General features: G+C 41.1%; 1 protein-coding gene across 3 annotated transcripts in view; it reads right to left on the bottom strand.

Moving 5' to 3' along the window:
* Positions 1–9,470: 9,470 nt before the first annotated feature.
* Positions 9,471–18,938, bottom strand: part of ST8SIA5 (ST8 alpha-N-acetyl-neuraminide alpha-2,8-sialyltransferase 5) — a 40,548-nt gene continuing 31,080 nt past the window's right edge. For all 3 annotated transcript variants that reach the window (XM_059834119.1, XM_009816462.2, XM_059834120.1), the window contains 4 exons: positions 17,065–17,209; positions 14,388–14,500; positions 10,932–11,024; positions 9,471–9,939 (listed from right to left, as the gene is read on the bottom strand). In XM_059834119.1, coding sequence (XP_059690102.1) covers positions 9,471–9,939; positions 10,932–11,024; positions 14,388–14,500; positions 17,065–17,209 — 820 coding nt within the window. The remainder of the gene's footprint in view (positions 9,940–10,931; positions 11,025–14,387; positions 14,501–17,064; positions 17,210–18,938) is intronic.

The raw sequence follows: 18,938 nt of genomic DNA, 5'->3' as shown, positions 1-18,938 counted from the left end.
GCAGCAAAGATGGCAAATTATTTGCAAAATGATCAGACTCCCTCAGTGCCTCAGCACTTCTCAAGGGAAATAACGTGCTCAGAAACACAGATGTTGCCAAGATTAACTTCCACTGCCTGAAAGGCATTTGCCTGCCTGACCTGACTGCAGCCCACAGTTTTAGCAAGTGCCGCTAAGCAAACAGGCAGTGAGATGAAAATGCTCTCGTGAAGCTCCAGGCATCAGCTCAGATGTCTCGACAGCATTTCATTCACCTCGTCTGGGAAAAGGATGAACTTCATTTTCCAAAAACTGTCTCCAAGTCCAGCAAGGCAGAAACACTGCTAAAACTGACAGTGTGACGGTCCTGGCTCTTAGTATATCTGACAAGATCTATTTCTTGCAAAAATAAACAGAAGATGCCCTGTGAAAGAGAAACAGCGGATTTCAGTCCTTTTTTCTTTCCAAAGATACAAAGAAGGCCAGAGAAAGCTTTTTTTTGCTGATGAATTTTATCACTCTCTATCAGACCAGTTAAACCTGGAGGGATGCTGTCAGCAAGGAGGGAGGACATCAGTGCACGGTGTTTTTCTGCAGCTTTGGGCCAAAAAGAGCAGGCGAGGTGTTCTGGACCTCTGATTTCATCTCCACGAGTTGTAATGAAATGCAAAACAAAGCTGGTGATGACGAGCTGAAGTAACTGCCCATTGATTTTGCAGGTTTGTGAAACAATATCTGACACATCCAAGAGAGAAAAAGACAGTGCCGGTGTACTGGGTAAAACTGTGGGCTTGCGTGATAAGAATAACCTAAGTGTGTTGGGGGATATGTACATCAGTCATTCAAAAGCAGAGCAAGAAAACAATTATTTTGTTAAATATTTCAGAATTCTGTGTTGCATCTCCTACAGTTGTCTACTTAGGGCTACCACAGTTGCTATCGAACACCTAGTGAGACACCCTCCTGTAGCATTTGTGTGGAGTCAGTGGTAGGATTTGAGGTCTGTATTGTTGTCTCTGAGGTTTACATAGCATCTATTTTCTACATCCCACCTTCATCAAAATACTCATGCTCGCAGCTCTTGGTTAAGACCTGAACCTGTTAACTCAATAGTTTTCAAGTGTAGAAAAAAATTAGCAGGGTCTGAGTTTGTACATGTAGGAAGCTTTGGCATTGACATCCTCGTAACCAGGGTGTCTCCTCCACCTGAAAACATGCCCGTGGCAGCAATTATAGGCACTTAATAGAATATTTTCCCTCTTTGTGATGGGCAACAGCTCCTTTACAGATTTAAATGGTTTATTCCTCTACCCAGACCCACTGGGAGGGCTTGGAGATGACTGAAGCCTTAGAGCAAGAAAACAACTAAGTGATAAAAATTACCTGATGGCTAACACTTCACTACCCAGGAGTAGATTCTGCTTAGCGGTGCTCATCACAGCTCTAGAGCTGGTTGGAACCAAAAAAGGAAAAAAAAGATAAATTGAGATTCATAAAGCTGTTACTCCAAGAGGTCACGCCTGTGATGCCTGTGGTGGAAGAAGGGAGGTCAGTATCCGCCCTGGCTCCACCTAGCAGGTCCCACAACCCAACAACATCTTGCTGGATGCCCTTGGGAGAAAGCAGCAGCTCCCGAAAGCAAAAGGAATCACTTCATCACAGAAGCACAGAGCTAAAACCTGACACTTGGCACCACACAGCGTTGCTGAGGCCAAAAATACAAACTGGCAATACCAGTTTGAGGGAATACCAGCAGAAGAGCCATTTACTACTTTCTCTATTTCTTCTGCTCTTTCCCTAAGTACCCACTCCTGGGCACTGTCAGAGGCAGACTGTGGTGAAACATCTCTGTAATTCACTGCGGCTTTTTATTGAGACTTTCTCAGAGGAAAGGCTGCAAACGCCACGAAGGAAAATGACAGATGCTGCAGTCTTTAGGAAATGAACCATTCTTTGATTGCTTGCTTAGCTGAGCAATTTGCAATGTGATAGACAGCAATTATATCATCCAGTGTCAATTTGTCTATTCATTTTTCCCTCTCCACATGTTTCCTCTTCTTGATTGAATAATCACTAACAATAATCACAAGCAGCTGGGGGAAGGAAGTACATCCATCAGTTTTAATGTCAGCAAGAATGAGAACTGACTCCTCCAGCATTCACCACAGCTCTGCATCTTCAAAGTCATTTACATTTTCCTTATACCAGTACTAATATCAAGATCGTATTATTTCTATACCTGCTCCTATTTCAGTTTATAATATAGGAACAATAGAATGCCACAGGAAAATACCCAATTTCAAATACATACGGTTGTTTCATCTGCTATTCTGTATTCCCACAAATATTTTTACCTTTATGTTTTAATTCTCCTGATGCTGAGAATATTGACGGAAGTGTAAGCCTGAAAGACTGCGGCTGCGTAAGATCGACCAGACCAGAGGAAGATGAGTTTATGTAAAGGGTGAGGACAGTAAAGGACAGAGCTGTTAGGAAGGCGTAAGTAGGCAAAACCCGGGGATTGCAGAGGCTTTTCAAAGCTTGTCTGCATACAGATTGCTACTTCTAGTAATAAATTACCTTACTGGCCCATCTATATTGTAGGCTACAATCCAGAATGTAACATTGAACGGCCAGTGATCAAAATACCAAATTCTCAATTTATATCATTGTATAGCCCTACATATACTTTTATATATCTGTATACATATATGATGTTATATCATCATATACTTCTACAGTGGTATTCTCTAGTTAGACAAACAAATTTCTACCAGCTGAGCTTCCAACTTTCTCTGTTCAGAGACACAGAACAGCAGAAAATACAAAATTAATTTGAAGACACAAAAAGTGGCCCCAAGATTGCCTTTCCCATAAAACTGTTAAAGTGGTTTATTCAATAGAATTAAATCATCTTTCAAACACAGTGACACAGACCAAAAAAATACCCTGATTACTGTTTTAGTTATGGCTTACATCAATTGATAGGCTTTCTATTACAATCGTAATACAGCTACAGAAACAATAAGCAAAAATTACAGGGTGGAAGGCTGAAAAAAGAAAGGTGAGTCAATGGACACGAGGGATTAACATCAGCATGAAAATACCATGACTCTGCTTTGATTTCTCCACCGCCACCGCCTTACAGAAATAACAAACATGAAACAAGCTTTATTTTTGTAATCGCCCAAGCTCCCCTAGCGCGAAGACACACAGTTTTGCTCCAGTATTTCCAAACTAAGTGTTTGTTTTCCACCAGGTGAAAACAGGGGACATATTCAACAGGCAGCGGCTGTTCAACACAATTTACATGGGTTGAACGCGCAGGCTTGATCAGGGACCTCATGGTTGACAATAAGGAGGACCCAGAAATGAAGCAAAAATCACCGTGTCCTGTCCCAGATGGAGCAGGTAGAGGCAGTTTTCCTCGTCTCTAAGGGGACAGGCTCTAGTGTCACACATCAGTGCGTATAACTTGGCCAACACAAGGTTAACAAACAGGGATTAATTCAATTCTGCTTGCTCCCCACTGCTAAAACAGGTAGTATTCAGAGCCGTATGGAGCACTGGAGATACTTCAGTGTCTTAGTCCCTCAGAGAGTTTCAGGTAGAACAGACATTTTGAGAACTAGCCAACCCAGTATCTGATTTTGCTGGCTTAACTTGTCACCATTTTACATGCTAACACATTTTACAGTGATTAGTACAATTAAAAATGTACATCAACTTACCCAAAGATCAAACACCGAGAACATTTATGGCTTCTAAAGGGAAAGTCAGACGTGTCGGTAATATATTTACAGCCTTCAATCCTCAAAGCGCTGAGGCAGATTTGTCTTTCTTTGAGTTTCCCACTATGGCCCAGTCCCACATTTCTGATGTTTCGCAGATGCTCAGGGCTTCAGGGAGCGTTGGAGCCTGGGACTCGAGCTCTCTCACTCTAATGCCTAGCGTGCATTTGGATTTCCTTTATTTTAAAAAGCACTTAAGTACAATTGCTTGTTGATTTTGAATACCATGCAGACAACACAGAGATGCCCAGCAGCCTCACCCACATTAGACAGGATGATAGTAAGACATAAAATGATAATAGTCTGGGAGGGTTTTTTGGGAGATGCAGGTTATTGGCTTGACTTACAAGCATTGGACCCAATGTTTTTTTCTGTTGAAGCCAAATGCGAAGGTTGTGCTGGCTTCAAAGGGTAGGGGCTGAATCCTGCCATGAACACATTCTTATCACTGATGAATTCCACACTGGTATTTTAAAGCAAGCAGAAAAACACGTCTTTTCTCGAGGTGTGATTCGCATACATACAGGTACAGAGGGTTCATTTGTGATTTGATATGGTGATTTACACTACCACGACAAAATGTTTTGCATAGATGAGTTTGAAAAGATGAAAAGTGCCAAAATCTGGAAGGGAGAGCGACAGTCACAACATTTCTGCTTCCAGATAAGTTTGTTCTTTACGCACACCATTAAAAACACAGTATTGCTACTGCACTGTATCTACAATATTTTAAAAAATGTATCTGAAATCAAGTGAGTAAGAAACAAGAGGCTGCTCTTCCTGCCCATGATCGGGGCCCATTTCTGGAGGCTTGCTCTGAAGCACACCAAACCTTCCACAGACTTCGCTGGATTTTGGAAAAGGCCCTAAGCATAAATATTGACTCCTTTATTCCTAAAACCTCAGCTCACTCCAGAATTCCCCAGGGAATCTGGCCCTCAGGGATTGCTGAATTTCTCTGTTTCCTTCTTCATATACGTGTAAAAGCTCCGAAGTTCTCTGCACGCTCGGATGCGAGCAAAATGGTGGAAAGGACCATTTTCACTACCCAAGCTCATGCTCTCTACAATCAGAGCTTTGCTGACAAGCCACCAGGCCTCAGAAGATTAAAAAGGACAGATTCCCTTTCGCTCCACATCTCAGTGTTTTATCCGCTCCCTCCTGCCATGGAAAGCCGAGCACGTGCAGTTCGCCCACGTAGCTGCGTCACCACCAGTGTTTTTGCCTTCAAGGTCTGAGCAACATTTCTACTGATTCACCGAACCCCCACTGAGTGGACTATTCTTAGAGTTGATTTCCTTCCGTCTACTACATCTAAACATCCCGAGTGAACATCACCTTTAATTTATCATCAGTCGAGCCTGCATGGAGGCAGCTTTTCTCAGGGACTAGGGGAGCTACTCCTGGCCGTTGCAAGCTGTGAAGCTTCATCTATCATCACTGTCATGTCACTCCAAAGTGCTAAAGGCTCTGGACCAGAGACGTGGTTGCGATCTTCCATATTCCCTTTACATCGCTTTTCCAGGCAACCACGGACCTACTCACCATGGTGCCTCTCCTCCCCGAGATCACAGCGGGAGGAGCTGCCATGGCATGGCTCTCCCTTTGCAATTCGTGAGCTCGTTTCGATAACTCCATTGCAATCACAGAAAATATGCTAAAATATTATAATGGCCCTATCACCACTTAATCCATTCTGTCCAACAGCAAAGTTGGATTTCATAAATCAAAAGCAAGCAGCTAAACATTCTCAACTAAATACCTCCTTCCCTTTGATGAAAGCACTGGCAGATTCATAAGCCTCCTCTGTTGACCTGACAATAAAGGAGAAGCAGTCCTAGTTATGCTTTTCCAACTGAATTTGCATTGCCAGTGTATGCAGATCTCAGGAACTTCTTAAGAGATTCTCCTAAATAATATGAGAAGTCAGCGATTAAACCATAATATTGTAATTTTCTCTCTCCCTGTCTCAGATTTCACATCCTCAGCAACAGAGCCGGGATTACAGCCGGAGCTCAGGATGTGGCGGTACCAGACAGCTGACAGCATTTCGTCTTGGACAGATCAGATTTTTGCATGAAGGGATTTCTCTGGGGCCTGAAGCCTTTTCTGTGGGAAAGCACGACATGCTATGCACGCCCTTCACTTGCCATAACAGTGTGCAGCACACACACCCAGCTTCCTGACAGTCATTTCTTATCACTCAAGTATCCCATCGTTCAAAGAAGGTTAAGACTGGACATTTGGAGCTTTGATCACATGGGAGAAGGGAAAACAAAATAGCCTCAAACTCAGACAAATTCTTGATGTCAAAAGAGTATTTTCTTATGCTCACTACACAAAAGAATGATGGCAGAAAACAAGGAGTGTCCTTCTTTCTGCAACAGCCTTTCTTTTCGTCCATTTAAGCAGGACGGGCTGGTCAATGCTGGCTCACCCACCCACAGTGACATTGCACAGGTGGTGACCTCCATGGAGCTAAAATATCCCAGGCAGTATTTATTTGCTACCTACGGAGAACAGACCAGCAGGTAGGATCCATCCTCAGACCCTGCTTCTGCAAGCTGCCACCACACAATTTCCACTCGGCCCCACAGATGGTGTGGTACAGCAGCAAGAATCTGATTTTCCAGCGTCCAGTGCAAAGTAAGGAGGCCAAAAAATATCTGAAAACTTCTGCATATGGCATTTCTGACAAATGCCATAGTTTTTCAATCATTTTTTGAGCAACACCTGAAAAATGAATCAGAAAGTAAACATGTTGCAACATGCATTTCATCTCAAGGACTATTTTATATATATTTCTAAGTATCTTCCTGGCTTGCAAATCACTCCTTATATCTAACTATACACCTATGTACACTGTCACAGACATGTCTGGGCCTGTTTCTGCAGTCCCTACACAAATAAAATACCCATCCACCTGAATGGGAGCTCTTTTCAGATAAATGTGGCAAGACTGGGCCTTTGGTGCATATGTGCGAGTATCCTGCACACACATTTTAAAATCATTAAAAAAATAGAGTAGCTATAGATTTATAACCAATCAAAATCTAAACACAGTAAAACTGCACTTATTACAGTATACCCTAAGTGAATTTACATTGCTCATTTATATGAAGCAAACAAAGGAAAGGAAACATCTGTGACCCTGTAATTACAGGTTAACTGTAATTACAGTTTTGCTTATCCTTTTGTCTGCCCAAAAAGTCCAAAAGGATTTTTGCAACTAAAAAGAGGGATTTGCACCATTTCTTTCCAACTTATGGATGCTTCTCAAGTGCTTTCCCGTCTTTTCTTAAGTATCTTCCGCAACATACCAGACTCCTTTCGGTTGCTTTTGTTCACTTCAATCACCATAGAAAAGAAAAATCCCTTACTAAAGAAGGTAACCTTAGCAAAGCAGCAGCAGCAAAGCAATACTGAAGTCACTACTAGTCCCATACTCAGGCAGAATAAGGAGTAAGGGCTCTAGGTATCAGCTTCAGCGTCATTACTGTTATCATAAAGCTTAATGCACAGCAAGATGGCCAACCCACAGGCTCACATTGCTCTCTAAATAGCACTTTCATTACAGCACTTCATTATCAAAGCCCTTTGCACATAAATATACAAAACACAGCAAAGACAAAGATCTCTTTTGCATATTAAATCAAGGAAACCATTTCATCTACAAGTTCATTCTTAGTGTGCTGCATATTTCACAGCTAGCCGATACAAGGTGGTGCTCACTAACACAGGGTATAACTCTAAGACCAAAAGCACAACACCACAAATATATAAAGCTTAAGCACAGGTCCTTCACCTACCCCTGGCTGGTATTTCCCAAGTGAGCTCTGACACCTTTATCAAGGATATGGATTGCTTTTAAAGTAATCAGACCTCTGGAGTCTAGCATAAAGTTACGGAAATACACTCTCACATGCCGTCCAGGTCACTGCTGGTCAGTAGGGACTTTTGAAATGGTGACCATCGTGCTTTACTTCCTTTTTGATCATTTTATCTGTAGCGTGAGCAACTTTCACAGCTCTCAGCACAGCACAGAGGCTTTAAAAGAAGCTTTGTGCAGTCATGCATTACAAAATCAAAATCCAAGCCCAGGTTTGGATTTAAACACTCTCTCTCAAAAAAAAGAAAAAGTATCCCTCATATAGAACTAGCACTTTAAATTCCAAATCCTTGATCAAAGATCTTCTAATCTAAGTAAGACAAGACAAGGCACTGGACAAGAGCCCAAGTGCATCAGACTAAGAACTTGTACGAGGAAACTCTGTTCATTTAACTATGCCAGCAGAGCCGAAACAGCAAACCTCACCCTCCTGTGTGTGCAGTCACACCAGTATGAAAGGGCATATACCAGCAGCCTGCTACACCACGGTTCAGCAGCCAAAATAAACTCCAGCAATATGTGGCATCTTTTCTGCATCAGGATTTTGCCAATTTAACTGTACCGGGTGAAAAATTAAGCTTGGCATAACTGACAGAGTTAGATTGGTAACTTTTTAAAGACTACACCAGCCCTTTTACTATCCTAATAACATTCTCAACATACAAAAATGCCATGTTAAGACATCTGACATCTTGAGATGCACAATTTTAAAATAAGCATCATAATCCAAGCAACAAATTATCTTCACTGTATTTTAACTTCATTTCCTGCCAGTACTTATCACAGATACCTGAAAGTATTTAGCTCGACCTGCATAACGATGAATCAACATTCAGATACTCTTACAAAGTCTTTAATAAAAATCAAAGAGGAAATGCTTTTTTCTATCTTAGCTGTGATATTTGAACCAAAAAATCAACTCAGAAAATATAACTGCGTAATCTCCTTGCTATTCAGCCCAAGAAGAGCCTGCAGAAGTGTGAAGGAGCATGTTTCTTCAATAAGGACTCCAATCTGAAGATGAGATGGTCACTGTAGGAGGAAGCACACACATTGCTCATGCATTAGCTAGAAGGAGACCATTACAGACAATGAGAAAGAAAATATCATCAGCAGAGGAGACCAGAAATGTAAGACACAAGAAGGAAGAAGAAAGAAAGTCTAAAACAATTGCACACCATGATCAACACAGTTACCTGTTGCTGTGAATGGGAGTTTAACATTCTTTTCTATCCTGGCTGAAAAAATTCATAAAGTGATCTTGTTTATTCCTATCACATCTATCTGCTATTTTTCACCAATACTTTGTGACATTACAGAAGACCTCAAGTTATATACTTTCCCTTAAAACTATAATGCTAAAGAGTATTTTCAAAAACCCAAATGCCAGAGAACAGTGCTTTCAATAAAATCTGGCAATGAAACCTATATAAAGTCATACAGTCTATGCTAAAATTCTCAATCACTGATTCTCCTCAAAAGTTTGGTGCTTTTCTTCGAAGTGAAATCATAACTATATTAATGTGCTCTGTTTATCCCTAAATCTATTGGAAATGTGCTTCTTATCTGACTTGCTTTCCAGGGCAGTGTATACCCTGGGACAGAGGAGTTTTGTTTCTCCTACACTGTTACGGACCCAACTCTGCTAGCAGGAAAGATGCTGGTATCCTAAATCCTATGGGATGCAATGCCTTCAGGAATTTTATATCAAATAATTATTGCATAATCTCAGGGTGTAATAAAACCTCCTACACCATACACAGGCATTGAGTTCCTGATACACTTTTGCGTCAGAGGAAGAAGTGTCCCTGTCAACAGCAGCTACAGGTGCCTGTATGAACCCGCAGGATCCCCTTGCTGTGCATGTGGAGGAAGTTGAAGATTTCTGAGGGCATAGCATGAAAACCAGGGCGAGGTTTCACATTGTCATAGTAGTGGTGAGTTATAAAAATCCCTGAGGGGTTCATGGGAAAGGCCCAAAAGCCAAAAAGGTGGACCTCTTCACAGAGCTCCAGGGCAGCAGTCACCAGGATCAGTCCAGTGCTAATCCGCTTGGCCCTCACCCCTTGGCCAAGCCAGTAGCGTGAGACGTTGATGAGATACTGGGGATGAAAGTAATAAACAGCTTGCTGAGATTCAAAATCATCCAGGACATATTTGACCCGGATTGAGACGTCCGTGTTGCGAGTGTTGTAGAAAGCTGGCAGCAGCACAGAAGCGTTCTCATAGACCTGGAGCACGTCGTAGAAGGGTTTCCTCCATTTTTCCAGCTTATGAAATCTAAAGGGAAAAAGATGCACGTAATGGTCAGACCAGCGTAGACTCAGTCTGGACCCAGCAGACAAGAAACCTCCACTGGGTTTTTACTGAAATATTTCTGATACGCAGATAATTGAAATGATGTTTCAGTTAACAAGGGGAATGTATTTAGAATTGCAGCTAAAGCATCAGTATGAAATGCAGGGCAAAAAGGCAGGGGATTAAAAAATACATATTCTCCTCTCTTTTGGCAATACTTTCATTAAACAGTGGACAAACTTTGTAGACATTTCTGATCATGTCTCGCTTCTCATTTTATTATGAGAAGTATGTCATTCTTCCAAGGCGTGGTCAGCTGTATAGTGTACTATGCAGTGCAGAACTGTATAAAAAAGTGACAAATACCAAAGCAGAGCAAATGTCTAAAATGTCTAACTGTAACATTTAAAAGAAATCCGAAACACAAGCAAATGATTTTATGTTTCTTGAGAAAAGAAACACATTCTCCCAGCAAGAAAAATTAGCCCCCAGGTCCCAAACCTGTCAGCAAGGTGGCATTAAGGTATTAACAAATTTAAATTTAAAGTCACCTAGTCAATCATGACTACAAAGTTTAACTGGCATTTTTTAAAAACATATGACAATGTGTGCTACTTTATTTAAGCATTTAGGGTGGGATCCAGTTGCTTCCACCCTGAATGTTTCTGAGACATTTGCGTGGGGCTTGCAAGCATGGCACAAGACTTCCAGGGGAAGGATGGCTCTGCTGTTGCAATGTTAGCTCATCAGCTTCCCACTTTCTATCACCAATGTGCAGGTCTAAGCATTCAACACATTTCTGTAAGTTGTTACTGATTCCGTATACTGAACAACTTCAATTCAGCATTAAAGGTATGATTCATAGTGTCAGTTTAAAGTGATATTGGGAAAAGAATTCTCTGTAACAGTTAGAATTAAGTGAAAGGTAGATTTGGAAAAGCAATAGAGATAAAAATATGAAAAACAGAAATGACCTCTCAGTAATTATACTGGGATTGACAGTCACGACATCCGTCTTTACCCCAACGTCTGTGAAGTATTTCTCAGATATAGGAGGCAAGTTGCATCTATAAAGGAAAGGAAGTAGTAAGAAAGTTAGAAAGTTCCTGGCACCTTTTTAGGACTAGAAAGTAGAACTGATTTAAACACTTCTTCCAAGCAACAAATCAAGAAACAGACTGAGAATTTAAAAGTGTATCAAAACCTCTCTTCTTCCCCTAGCCTGTGCGAGATGACCCCTTTTTGCAGTTGTAGCCAATGCTCATTCATTTTGTTTCCTTAATAGCAGTTCAGCTATTTACTTTGGCACTTTAGGACGAGAAATGGGATGAAGCCCCAAGAACAATCAGTCTATAAAATCAAAGACTTCCTCAGCAACAGCTGAGCCGTATTCAATAATTAATAGACAAGCTATATCTATTAACATCGCCTTTAACATGCTTTGTTTTATACCCAAGAGAATTTAGGGGAAATGCTCCACAAGAGAGAAATCAGTCCTAATTAATCCCAAACTATCTGCTTCCCTTCCTTTTCCCTTTATGCGTATCTCCCAGTGCAGTGTAAGGGCAGCAATTCTGGCTCTACAGATTCACTAGAGAATGTCAAAGGTATTAGGAGCAAACTTGTGAAGATTTGCAAACCTTAACTTTGCCCAGCCTCCACTCACCTTGGCCTTGACCTAGATTCATCATCTCAAAAAATTCAGAGCATCCCTCAAGAGATGCTGAAGTTACTGAAACACACACACATACACACAAGCTTCACTTCCATGGGAAACCCAGCTAAAAACAAAAGTTTCAGCATGTGTTATCAGAGGCAACATAAGCGGCCTTGCAGCAAGTTTTACAGTCAGTTTAAGCTAGCATTGGATACTTGCTGACGTTTTGAAAACTTTCTGAAGTGATCTACAAGCCTCAATAAAAGCCATCACTCTTAAGATCCCCACATCTCAAAAAGCTGTGCCTAATTCCCAAACATCTCCATATTACTGAAGGTCAGGGCTGAATAGGAGAAAACTGTAAAGGTATTTAGGGTAAGCGATGCGCAGTGTTTTCACAATACTACAGTTCATCTGTCAGCATAATTTCCCAGTCACAGGGAGGGGGCAAGTGGGGGAGCAGAGGAACGCACAAAAATCCTTCAAAGTCCTTCTCAGACTCAGGAGGTTCACATCTACCTCCCAGAGAGTCCCTCTTTATCAGGTCAGAGAATTTTTTTTAGCCACCTCATCTTCTCATAGGCAATGTTATTTCCAGCACTTTTCTCTGCTAGGTCAGGCAACGTCCTCTAGCATCCTCAGCTCCACCTAGCACTGGGCACTGTGCTCATTAGATTATATTTGAAAATGGTTTTCAAATACTCAGCTTCAATATTTTTGAACAGTAAACTCCCACCAGGATTAAGAAAGACTGAATCTGTTGAAAATATAAAAATGATACAATCTGCATAAACTGTACTTTTGCCATAAGACTCCAGAAATTCATCCCTGCAAAGAGAGTAAGTAGTCCCATCTCTAAATGCACCCAATGTTTCACTACAGATCTCCACTCTGGCCAGTAGATGGAGATAGACAATAACAACTAGTAAATGCAATTCATATGTGTGTATTTTATATATTCTATTGTACTATAATTAATTGCTATCAGAATTTATTTCATAGAAAAATCTTGGTTGCAGCCTGGTGGCCACAAACTTCATGACAATACAAGATTCTTCCAGGTGTCCTGAAGGTATCACTGAATGTTAGCAGTGCTCCACAGGCAGTTCTTGAAATATTTTAAAGAATCATTTCATTGGTGAGCAAAATGGTGATTCCTGACAGTTTGGTGAACTGGTGTTAGGCTGGGAAGTGGATGTGTTCAGACCTGACCTTAAACACAAGCTTTACTTTAAAATTGATGTCAGCAGACCTTAAGCTCTTAAACACTAGCATGTTTTTGTGCATAATGCTGGTCCCACATGTTCTGGAGATTGTGAACCAGGGGTTTTTTTGCACAAGTACTGATGTACTTATTCATATTTCAGTTCTACTTAAGCCTCTGTTTAATTGGTACCAAAAGCAACCTCTGGTACCAAAAGCAACGCAGTTTCTAAGTTCTGGAGTGATCTGGTCTGCTCTTTTTAATCAGTTGTGGGACAGTTCAAGGAAGAGTAACAGTGGTAAAAAGGGACCCACTGAAAGTTCTTATACATAAATCATGACATTTGCTGCCCATATTTCCACTTCCACTCAAAGGTTTGTCGCCTCCATGTGTAATATGTACCACTCCTTTCAACCATACTGGTAGCTGTGATCCAGTACAATAGAAGGGAATCTACAGTAACCATTTAATGTATATAGGCTTTTAAGAAGAAAATTATGTGAAGTCTGTACTGTTTCACAGATTAAAATAAGGCAATACTTTTTTATAAAGTGGGTACAAGAGGCAGACACAAGGGGTCTGAAAATAATAAACAGTGAAGCTAGGACCAGTAAAATTTTATTTCTCATTTGATGCCAAATTAAATTAAGAACACAATGAGCCAAAATCTGACCTGATTTTTGTTGGTATGAAATCAGAGCAATTCATTGATTTATGCACAGTTATTCTAAACTGACAGCAATGTACCCAAGATCAGAAAATAGGCTAACAGAAGTGAAAAGATTTTTCTTTTCTACAGAATAGTCATGAATCTCTGAGCTAGCTGTCATATGCCATGACCCGGGAAAAGAGCTTAACAGGATTTAGAGAGGGATTAGTCACGCATATGAATAATAAAAAAAATCTTTCCCAAATATATTAGAGATGAGTAAAGTGCTGCTAAACTCTGTTGTCCAGGCACACAAGTCATGGGACATCCCAGTCTATGCAAAATCTGGATAACTCCACCTACGGTGGGGAGCACAATATGAAGACACCCAACCTTCAAAGTCATTCAGGCATCTCTGCACACCCTGGAGTCTACAGTACTGATTACTATAACTCCCATTATCTAGCAATTGAGCTCTGCACCACTTCAGAAACACACCTCCAAAGCACATGAGCTGCACAGCACGGAGCTATTAACATCTGGCCAAGCTGCTTGTCATGCAGTAGAGGTTGTACCTCTGGTTTAGAACTGCCCCAGAAAATCATGGCCATGTTCACAGGACACTGCTCCTGAGCTAATGTCCACAGAAGGATAAATCCACAACCAGAGTAACGGGGGTTGTCAGTAAGTCAATGATTGACCACATGGAGTTAGGGAGAAGTAATGCCTCAAAGCATAATTTTTAAATAAATATTATACAGTAAGGTGGGTTTTTTCCGAAACATTGCTTTTTGTGCAAGAAGCAGGCTTGATATGGCCAGTTTGGCAAATCCCATGTTTCTATGTGAGAGGGAATAGCTTTGCAATCTGTTATTTGTCATTAAAACAGGCCAAAAGAAAAATGGTGCTGTGGTGATTACCGAAACACGAAGTCTGCACTGTCAATCTCCCGGCCACATCTGCTGTTCTTCAGAATTCCTCCATTCCCAACCACTGCACATTTCTTAAACTGGGAGCGGTGGTATGGCATATCCTGCAACATGACAGCAAGGAAACAGTTAAATATCTGGAAATATGGAGGCAACAAGTCTCTTTTTTACTTCTTGCTTTTTTTTGTGCAGCTGCATCTTGCTGCAGATGCACTAATCATAGGAAGTTGGCACTGGTTCTGGCCTGCAATATTGCCATGGTGTACATATGGATGGGATTGTTTTCCGTGCGATTAGAGATGGTATGGGCAACTAACTCAGAGGGAAAAAAAGCAATAACCTGGTTTTGTCCCAACTTAATAATGGAAGAAGTAATTTTAGAATCTTGCTTTCCCTTCTGAGAGAGCTGGAGAGGAACTTTTTACAAGGGCATGTAGTGATAGGCCAAGGGGTAATGGCTTTGAGCTGAAAGAGGGTAGATTTAGATTAGATATAAGGAAGAAATTCTTCACTATGAGGGTGGTGAGGCACTGGAACAGGTTGCCTGAAGAAGTCGTGGATGCCCCAACCCTGGAAGTGTTCAAGGCCAGGTTGGATGGGGCTTTGAGCAACCTGGTCTAGTGGAAGGTGTCCCTGCCATGGACTAGATGATCTTTAAGGTCCCTTCCAACCCAAACCATTCTATGATTCTGTGATTTCCACATAAGGGCATGAATCATAAAATTAGCGTACCCCAGGCATTGCCTTCCAAGCTGCCTGCAAACTGCTTGCTCCTCAGGCTCTGATGTCCTGCTTTTGAGAAGTCTGCACACATAGTTCCAGAGCAACTAGTAAAGCCCAAGAAGTCTCTCTTAAGTCAGACAGCACATTACAGCTATTACTCAGAACCTAGCCCAACTTTTAGTGCTTGCTACCGCTAATTGTATTAATAGTATTAATGTTTATTAATTAGCACTTGTACTACCAGCAGTGCCTAGAGCCTGTGGTCAGGCACCTTTTTGGACTTGTGTAGGATGCATCTTTCTGTAATCTTCAGGCAAAATTCTGTCTTCATATGCAGACATGAAGCTGCTGCCGAAGCCAGAGAGAGTGAAAATCACATCTCCGAGAGCAGAACTGGGCCGTTAGGGTGAGAGGGTTGTGATGCAGAACTGAGCCACACTACACCTTATGAATATGTAGAGATGCGCTTACATAAGCATGAGAGCGCTCGTTTTGGTACATACATATTTTATCAATAATTTCATACCGCAAACTACAAAGAGATGCAATAGTGGCGTGACATTTCTAGGTGGTTATTCCCAGGATCTTTCCACAGCATTCATAAGCCATGAGGCAAAAGGTTGTGCAATTATACCTGTTTGGGGAAAGCAGCAGCTGTCTAACAGAGAGGCATTATAGAGTTGTCTGCGCTTTATCCAGCAATTCCTTAACACAAAATACCTCAGCAGTCCCTTTCAGGGAGTTCAGAAGCCAGGTCTCCACACTCAGCACAAGGCTCTTGCCCTTACAGTCTTGCTCCTGTGCTTTCAGCCCTTTATCTCCTACATTTGCCATGTTGCAGCCCTGCTCCTAGGCAGAGGGTGGCTTTGGCCACATAGCTGCTGCCCAGTGAGTCCCAAAGGCACTTTGGCATGGGATAGAGCCTGAAAAATACCTGGATAAATACAACAGCAGCTATAGGCCACTCCTAGCAAAAGTGTAGGCATCTAGTCTTTCAGGCATTCATCTGCGCAGTCAGGCAAGGTTTTGAGGATAATACTCCTGGACTTAGATGTACCCATTCTCTGCACGTCTCCAGATGCCAAAGTGCGTTCCTGGATCTGAGCCTTTCCCCTGCTCTGCCCCAGTTCCCCATGTGCACATTTAGGTAACAGCCCTACCCAACCTCTTAGTAGTGCTCAAAAGCAAACAGATTAAAAGCGGTTAGACCCTGAAGGACAATGTTAATGACACAAATCTAGGTACTTAACTTGAGTATTTTTCTGACTTTCTGAAAGGGGTAAATTTCAGTTATCCCTTCCAAATATACCATTTTAAATTCATGAGGTGTGCTCCATGATAAATCAGTAGTCACATAAGCCCACTTCTGCACATCAGTCACTATGTGCAATGAGAATTGCCCACTGGTTATAACTTTGAATGATCCTCAGGTCAAGGATTATTTGCTGAAAAGATTTTGAATAATCATTATGATGAATATACTTAAAAAATGTGCGGCCTGTTCACAGATAAGCTGCAAACAGAAATAAGTATAAAAATAGTTAGTCATTGTGAATAGAAATTATAAAATAATCGTGCCCCTAAAAAAGCAGACCTACCCCAAATGTTGGATCTATCATATGTGAGTATTATACTTTTAAAAAGTTGTGATCAGTAAGTGCCTCTTTTATTCAGCTTTCTTAAGTTATTTCATTAGCCACTTTGCTGCTAGGTCAGTAATATTCTTCAGGAAAATACATATATATTGCATACTAGAATAGATGACCACTAGACAATAGGATAATCAGCTAAAATATCGTATCAAAAATAAACATTTTGAAAGTATAAGCAATGAAGTTTGTAGAAATGTCAAACAACCAACTGCTAAATGCTTGGCTATAGGATAGTATCTAATGCATCAAGTGGAGTGAAGCTGATTCTGTAAATGGACAGACGCAGGAGGCACCTTTGGAAACATTTTGAAGATTTCTTGGTTGATATGGAAGATTCCACTAGTATCCACTTCATATTTCAGTTTAGTTCCCAAGGGAGTATTTTTCTGGGTGGTAAACAGAAAGGCAGGGGCATTGCAACACCTTGACAAAGTAGACCTGTAAAATGCAAAAGAGAGAAATAAGATCAAGGAGCTGATAGCATGCTTTAGGATTTCCAATTACTATCACTCCTAACATGGCATTTTTCAGCAAAAAGGAACTTTTTAGCTGCAGGGGGGGTAAAATGGTGGTTTGCTGCATTCTCCTCTAGAAAATTTCAGATTCAGTGAAATTTTCCTTGATTGAGGAACTTACAATTAAAAAAAAAAAAAAAAGGGAAGAAATGAGATCCCTGTACCTGTCTCTTCTAGGCTGCAGAAAATACATGTGCAAATTCTGCCCTGCTCCAGACCCCAAATACAGACCCCCAGCTTCCGTCCCCAATATTTTGGGGAAACCATCCTAATGAATTAGTCCCTCTCTGCATAGAGGTCTTCCACGTTTTGTAAATTATTTACTCATCACTGGGCAGGAAACACAGGGGTTAATGTATTCATCTGGGGATGTGGGAGCTTGGCAGGGCAGGAACTTAAACACAGCAATACCTAAAGACACTACCCCACTTACCAGACTACTGTGGAGCACGACACACTTTGATTACAAAAAAACTTTTAAAGGTCTTAGTTTTGCCTTTGACCTTGCATATGTGCATCAGGAAGATGATGTGGCCCTGACAGATGGGTGCCAGGCAGACTGGTCATGGCTACAACTCCAAAATCTCAGACAAACGGCAAAAATTTCTTTGTTGCTGGGATAAAATGGCAGGTATTCCAATGTAAACAAGAACTGTTGAAATCTCAAAAATGGGTTTCTTGGCATGAGAGAAAACCCATTCTGCTCTGATATGAAATTTAAATAGGAAAATAGGGGTCCATTTCTTAGGTCCCATCTTTCCCTGAATGCTTTTGTCCTTTTACTGGTGGAACTGAAAGCCCTGACTTCAGCTTATTCTTACTCCAGAGGCGGTTTGTTTCTCAGTCAATGCATCTTACACTTTCAATGAAAAATACATGTCATGGCAAATGCACAAACATGAAGACAAAGCCAAATGGCTCTCAAATAACCTAGATTAAATACCTTGCCTCTGGGATATGTGGCCTCATTATGAGTTAGAAGAATAAGCCAGTCGTCTTTATGGGTTCTATTACAAGTACCAGAAAGCAAATACAGAATTATGCAAATTTTTCAGTGATGTCCAATTACTGTTATATACTTGACTCATGCAGAATGACACAATGTGATGATCAGATCAAGGCAGCAATTGAGACTGAATGTCAGTTAATAATTTTTAATAATGAAATCATTAAATAATTACAAGCAGGTAGTGGGATTGAATTGTGATAACTGAGATATGAAAATAACTCTTCATTAGTTCTGCATTAAGGAATTGAAAGAGATGTTGTTCTTTAATGTAATGTCCAACTGTCTTTCCAGAGGCAGGTTCCTTAATATAAATGTCTGATATCTGATGGAGGAAGACTGTCAAGGAAATAGTTTTCCTTAGTCTCCAGATACAAAAACTAGTGTGATTTTTGTGCTTCCTCCCCCTCTGCTGCTTAAGCAGCTGCCATTTAACTTTTGCTGGATTCTCCCCATCTCACCTGATGGCCGAGAACTGGCAAAGTTCAAAAGCCCACAACTCAGTGTTGTTAGACCACCTCATTTTAAACTCCTACTAGTCTACCTCCAAACTCAGAGACACTGGTTTGGTTTTAAGGGACTACAGTTTCCCCCCACATTCACACGCTGCAGTCTCTGTCCCATAAACCAAAAATGAAACAGACTT

This window comes from Gavia stellata, chromosome Z (genome assembly GCF_030936135.1).
Source record: "Gavia stellata isolate bGavSte3 chromosome Z, bGavSte3.hap2, whole genome shotgun sequence".
Taxonomy (NCBI): domain Eukaryota; kingdom Metazoa; phylum Chordata; class Aves; order Gaviiformes; family Gaviidae; genus Gavia; species Gavia stellata.
The sequence above is the reverse complement of the archived record's forward strand: the minus strand, read 5'-3'. Positions and strand labels throughout refer to the sequence as shown.